Genomic DNA, 7,304 nt, shown 5'->3' with positions numbered 1-7,304 from the left:
AAAAAAAAATCAGCAACAAGCCTTTTCCCCGTCCGCATGTACAAATTTTGAAGTAGAGTCAGTTACCATATTTTAATAATTTTCAAATAAAAGTAAATACAATATCAAATATATTGAATAAATATTGAAATAGTTTTTTAAAATAATCAGTTAATGTACGGATAAAACTGCAAGCAAGTAAATAAATTATATCTTAAAATAAGGTTGGCTCAATAGTAAAGTCAACTAAGCCATCGTTTAGGGCCCCCACATGCCCAATATTTTTGTTCTTTATATATATATATATATATATATATATATATATATATATATATATATATATATATTATTTTTATAAGAAAATTATTTTAGGTAAAAAATATAAAATAGAAAAAATCTCCAAAAAAAATAATATCAAATTGGTATTAAAAAATATAACCTAGATTTATTTTTACCAAATTGAAAAAATAAATGACATTAATATTATTTTGATATGTGTGCAATTTAGTTTTTCAAAATTATTACTTAACTGTTGTTAGGGCTTATGAGTTTATCAAAAAATGTGTTCTTTAATACTAAATAGCAAACGTGTTGTTTTTCATGAAATATAAGGATAGATAGTTTAAACCTACATAAATTTTAATTATTTTTGCAATGTATTCATTTTTTCAAAATAATTAATTAAAGTAAAGAAAATTGAGTTATCATTTTATTTTTAAATAATAAGAATAGCCAAGTAATTTATCATTTTATTCAAAGATTTATGAAATATAAATTATTGTTAATATGTTATCATAAATATTATATATCATATTTGTATAATATGTGTTAGAAATATAAAAATATACATTATGTTCATAATTGTAATAAAAATATATATTAAGAGAGTTTACTCATATGTACATGGAATCAAAAATAAAAATATGTAAATGCCTAAAAAGTTTGAAAGACAAATACGTGTTGCATCTGATATTAATGGTTATGATTTGTGCTCAGAGTTAAAAGTTTTAAGAGTTTTTATAGAAATAGATATTGACTCTCCTTTAAAGATATTATCATTTATTAGTAAAATTGACTCATTTCCAAAAAGTTTTATTATTTATCGAATTTTGCTAACAATCCCTGTTGCATTTGCGGAGAGAAGTTTTTCAAAATTGAAATTGATAAAAAGTTATTTACGTTCCACCATGTCTCAAGAAATATTAAATGAGTTAGCTATTTTATCCATTGAAAATGATTTGTTAAAAGATATTAAATATAAAAATTTAATTAGTGATTTTGCTTCTCAAAAAGCAAGAGCAATATTTAAATAATATAATATTCTCTTTTATTAATTTTTAAATGTTACATTGATATATGTGTTATTGCAGATTGCATTGAACTCTATTTCAGGATTTATGAGGCAGTGCTAGTTGCCCGTTGACTACTGTTTATTATGGATTTTTTAATATATCAAGTTGAAAATATAATATAGATCTTTTGTTAATATACTATTTTTGTAAAAGTTTTCTTTATTATATAAGGATGTTTTTATTAATTAATTTGATATATATTATTAAATAAGGGCCTCATTTCTAAGATTCGTTTAGGGCCTCAGACTTGGTTGAGAAAAATTATTTTTCAAAAAAAAAATTATAAAACAAGAGTTAAATTTCATGTACCTCATTTGTTGTGGAGTCTCATAGTTGCATACATTCTGTAATTAAAATATTACGTAAACTATTTTTGAATAAATTTGTTTGTGAATCATCTTGCATAAACGTCAAATTTTAATGAAAATTATGCAAAATATATACAATTTATGAGTATAAAATTGCAAAACAGATTATTCAACAAAACATGTTTAGTTTACATAACAAACATATTTATATTGAAGAACATACGCGTTCTTCTAAAATATATGAGATTTGCAAGAATTTCATTGATGTTTATACAAAATGATAGGCAAAATAATATATTCTGCAATATTTTAGGTAACATTTTAATCAAAGAACGTAAATGTACTCGGGATTTAGCAAAAAACAAGGTTTCCATAAAATTTTTTTATATAAAATCCAAGGCTTAATGAACTATGGAAATATGGAATAAATAAAGAACAAGAGGGCAGGCTTGCAGTTAATGTTTCATATCATTTCAGATAATAGAACCCACAATCGCTATCATGCCATTATATAATGGTCTATGTATAGTATATACCCCAAAAACCACCTGCTACGAAAGCTAAATCTGTTACACGACAAATGATTCATGTAAAATCTAAAAATCACAAACCTATGACATAACTTGCACTGTATGTGACCAATCACCTTTTACCCCTTTTGTTAGGCCTCTTGGCAACCATCTCCTCTACTTCCTTCCCCCGCTTCCCTGTCGCCGTCCCTTCCTCTCTACCCCTCTTTGGCGGCCTGCCCACATTCCGCTTCGACTGACTAGCTTCCTCCTCCTTTGCCCGTTTTCCACCGCCTCCGCCCTTTTGTCGTCCTCGTGTTGATTCTTTCCGTGCATCTACTTTCTTTTTTGGATGTTCTCTGGCTTCTCTTTTGCTACTTGAATTACTATTCTCTGGCAAACTCTTCAATGTATCAAGTAACGTCCCTTTTCCAGGAGAACTCTTCTTAATTCGTTTCAAAAAGTCTGCAGCTTCCCGTTTTTTCATTAGGAGGGGATTAGTTTTCTTCTTGTTCTCTGCTTTTGGAGCCTCTGGTCCTTTTATTGTGGATGATCCAGGGTTCGAACTAGGACTTGTCATCGGGGTTTTCACTGTTGTGTTTTTGGCAGATGTGTTTGTTGCATTGTTTATTCGGGCACTACTGCTCCTTCTCATGCTTCTTGCCCCTGTTACTGGCTTTTCCTTTGGATTCAACTTCAATAAGCTCTCCTCTTCATTTGGAGAAGACGAGGAAGGTCTAACTGCTGGCTGTTTGGAATCCAACACCTGTTTATCATCTGGTTTCTGTGGTTTGTTTGAAGCTGATGGTTTGCTTGTAATGGAACTTCTCTTCCGGCAAACAATAATAGGAGCAGCCTTCTTTTGCTTTGCCAGCAATGAATCAGATCTTTCAGTGTCAGGTTTGCTTTTGTGAAGAGTAGTTGGAGCAGAATCAGGTGATGGGTTGGACTTTTTGCTATTGCGCATCTTGTTTATTCCTTTCAAAACAAACTTCCGGAGCTCCACTGCAGCTATTGATTCAGGAGATGATTTGGAGTAGAAAACAATTGCATTGTTGAAGAGGAGTAAAAGATCCAAGTAGAACTTGGTGATGCATGATGAATAGGATCCATTAGTCACCCGGGATTGAACCGTTTCGAGATCAACATGTTGCCGGATAATGCTATTGTACCTTTCCGTTTTCTGCAGTTTGAAAAGTTACAGATTATTTACCATAAAGATAAATGAAAATTATAGGTGTGCAACATAGTGGGCTCCATATTCCATATGCAAATCAACTACAACGTGTCGGCTATATTAACATGCAACCCATGCAAAGGAATTTTTTTATTAACTAGCAAAAAATAAAAAGAAATTTTTTATTTAAAACTTAAGAATGCATTCTAATTTCCATAGAGATATTTGTACAATCATACATGTTTTTAAAAAAAAAAAACTTTATCGAACACATTAGGCATATTGGCCTCTCTCTTCTTGGGTAGTTTTGCAGTCTCGCCAGTAATAATGACTTTGTCAAGGGACCCACATAACCACAATAATACTTCATCCATGAAGTGAACTTTTAACACAATCTAAGCTATTCAAATAAACTATTATAATTATAACAGTTTCAAATAAACTATTATACATTATAGATAAAACAGAAATTATCTTTAAATTATAAGAAATAAGGAATCTTTTAAAATGAAAATACAAGGCCGGGGGAATTGAAATACAAAAAGGATAGACAACTTAATGGAATTGCTATACCTAGCAATGTACTTTTCATTAGAATAAATGTATATTCCAAAAATTGGTTTGGGGTCAAATAAAAAGATAAAAGACCAATGAAAATTTAAAAAAAAAAAAAAAAAAGGGAAGAGGGCAATTAAATAAAAAGGTGGAGGGCACTTTACAAACTAAAAAGAAATTATGAAATGAAATTAAGAAAAAAGAAATAAAATGAGAAGAGTTAAATACGTGGATACAGATGACACAAAAACATATTCATACGTTAAAAGAGTCCACGTCATGCAAAACTAGCTTATATCTACACCGCTTGTTTCGGATTGTGTGTTTTGCATCACTAAATTTACTTTCTTCCCCTTTTCTTTTCTTTTTTATATTTTCTTATTATATTCCAACTTCATTTAACTTTTATGCAATCCCAAAAAGATATTATTAAATCTACCTTGAATATTATATACACAACAGATCAAAAATTCATGCAAACTCATGCAAAACAAAGGAAAAATCAGCAAATGATTTAAATATATTCAAATATCTACTTGAAATAATATAATAATACTGTCTTTTTAAGATCTGAACGTTTTTAAAAATATATAGATTTCATATCTAAATTAGAATAATACAGTGATAATAACACAAGTAATGCCATTGTTATTTTCACCATCAGACTATTGAATTGACATAACAACAGTATACATGCATATCGTTATGAAACTAACGACCCGCGTCTTCCAACTTTTTCTCTGTACAAAAATTTTTGATTTTGCCGGTCGCTTTAAACTACATACACATTTCATACAATAAAAATATTAATAAATTGATGATAATATTAATATTTATTCATCAAATGTCAAAATTAACCAAGATATACACACCTACATATAATCATAAAGTCAGCCTTATCATTTTAACCGTTGTATTAGATTACCCACTATCAGAAATTTTTAATTTCCAAAAGCGCCACTTTTTTCATTAACAAAGTACTACTACTACATTATTTATAACTCGAAATGACTTAAACACCCCTAAATCAACGGCTGGGAATAAAACACAGAAATCAATCCAACGATGTATATTAGATAACGAATATAAGACTGATATTTCAATTTAAAACGCACCTGACTTTGGAGCCTAGTCTCAAAAACCGAACCGTATTTCCTAGACCGGATTGATTCCAAAAACCGGTTCATCTGCTCCGAGTTTTTCCCCGAGTCTCGACTCGTATTTTTCGACACCATTTGGTCGTTACCTCCACGACCCCCACCGCTACCACTATTACTACTCCTACTCTTCCTCGTCAAGCTCGCCGAGCTCTGCGCCTCGTTACTATCCTTGGCGCCTTTCGACTCAACCACCTTAACAGACTCATTCTCCGCTTTCTTTTCCTCGCTCGGTTTCGAACTATCATTCCACGAGTCAGCTTGAACCGGTTTATCTTTCTCTTCACCACTTTCATTTCCTCCGGTTCGAACCGGTTCCGTTTCCATCATTTTCTTATCCGTCGAGTTTGACTCGTTAACCGACCTGTTCTCCCGGTCGCCGGAAACCGAATCTCCGACGACATCTCCCACGTTCTCATCTTTCTCCGCCAAAACGACGTCGTTTTCAACGTTCTTCTCGTTCTCCGATCTCTCCGCATCCAGATCTGGCTTCTCTTTATCACTCTCGTCATCCTCTTTGTCGCTCCTCTCTCTCTCCTCTTCTAATCTCTTCACTTTCAAGTTCAAACTCCTGCAAACAATACACACACAAAAATCAGATCTAAAATCATAAGCAACATCATTCTTCACACACAGAAAAGGATCAAAATCAATAACTGGATCGAAACGCCGCGTCCTTGAACAATCTCCTTAAGCTCCTTAATCCTGAGATTCTTCAACTCATCAAGCCACGGCACATCTCCGACATTCTCGGCGTCGCCGGCGAATGAAAAACGAGCCTTGAGGTCATCAAACTTAAGGGCACAAATTTGAGCAGTGAATAAATTGTTATGAACTCTAGATTGAAGCTCCGTCGCAACGGTGGACCAATCGGAAAGACCGTAACGCTTGACGGCGCACGATAACAACAGGTCCTCCCAAGTAGTCCATGGCGATTGCGACTGATTGTTGTTATTTTGTTCTTCGTTATCGTTCGTCATCGCTAGTTTATTTTGTCCATTAATTCCAATTCCAATATTATAAGGAGAGGAGAAGAAGCTAGGGTTTCTTCGTTATGTTATGTTTTTTTTTTTTTAATTTTACTGTTTTTTTAAATTTATTTGTATTTTGAATTTGAGGAGGAACAAAACAACAGAAGAAGGGGGATACAAATACTACGATTCTAGTTTGTAAAAGAACAGAGATGGAGTTGTGTGTGTATTTATAAACACGGATTTGAGGTCGAGCCTCTACCGCTCTATTCGTTTTTTAGGCTGTAACCCTTTCGTATCATTTCCCATTTGTCTCGCCCATATTCTTCTCTCAATTCTACTGATTTAAAATTATGAATTGAAAAGGAAAGTGTTATATTATCACGGTTTTATACTGAAAAATATATGATGCAAGCTAATTAAGGTGAATAAGTTAATCTAATTTTATTGCAAATTAGGACTTTATAATTTAAAACGATACTAATCATAAATATAGACAATATTGCATACATCGGTCTTTTTTATATACGGTGGCCTTTTTCTAAACTCCATTTTTATTAAATATAAAAATTATCGTAACATTTTTCTTTGCTGTGATTATAATGAATGAATGCTCGGATTAAAAAAAAATGACCTTCTCTTTCCGGTTCTAGCAATTTACCATCTTATTTCGAAATAAAAAATACATAATCGTGAATTATTCTCGTTACTGCATTTTATCAAAAACTCGTATCGTTTTTTGATAAATTTTTGAAGTTTGATTTTACAAAGGAGTCTAATTTTCTTGAATTTTAGCTGTCAAATTAAAATAAAGACCTTTACGCTTTGCTCCCGGGTTAAAATCAGGACAGAAAATAAAAAAACGGAAAAGAAATTTTTATAATTTTTCTTTATAGTCGTACTCACGAGTTTTTTCAGGAGAGAGAAAATATTAGGAGAGAAATTGTTTAAAATTTTCCACCCAAAAGTTTTTTTCAAAAAATTGGATGATTTTGGGAGGAACTCTCACATACTTTTCAATATATTTCCCTTCAAATTAATTCTTTCAAAATTTTCTCTCCTTTACAAGAAATAAATTGGATACATCTTTAAAAAAAATTACTTCTCTTCTATTCTCTTCTTTCATAACAAATTTGGGAGTCCAGCATTAGTATATATGTTTTTGGTGAAAAATATCACATATGAATTTTACTATGATTATTGAGTCATTATAGTCGGTCTAAACTCAAACACGAGTTGATACAAGTAACGATGATTCAGCAATACAAGTTTCGTTTATAATTTACAGGGACAAGC

General features: G+C 31.5%; 1 protein-coding gene across 1 annotated transcript; it reads right to left on the bottom strand.

The window, feature by feature from the left end:
• Positions 1 to 2,068: 2,068 nt before the first annotated feature.
• On the bottom strand, positions 2,069 to 6,315 carry LOC141662493 (uncharacterized). The gene is made up of 3 exons (XM_074469224.1): positions 5,695 to 6,315; positions 4,996 to 5,608; positions 2,069 to 3,331 (listed from the first exon to the last, which is right to left on the bottom strand). The coding sequence occupies exons 1-3, from the start codon at positions 6,015 to 6,017 to the stop codon at positions 2,282 to 2,284; spliced, it is 1,986 nt and encodes a 661-aa protein (XP_074325325.1). The 5' UTR covers positions 6,018 to 6,315; the 3' UTR covers positions 2,069 to 2,281.
• Positions 6,316 to 7,304: the final 989 nt, after the last annotated feature.

Source organism: Apium graveolens, chromosome 1 (genome assembly GCF_009905375.1).
Source record: "Apium graveolens cultivar Ventura chromosome 1, ASM990537v1, whole genome shotgun sequence".
NCBI classification, from domain to species: Eukaryota; Viridiplantae; Streptophyta; class Magnoliopsida; order Apiales; family Apiaceae; genus Apium; species Apium graveolens.
Note: the sequence above shows the minus strand (reverse complement) of the source record. Positions and strands in the feature narration are given on the sequence as shown.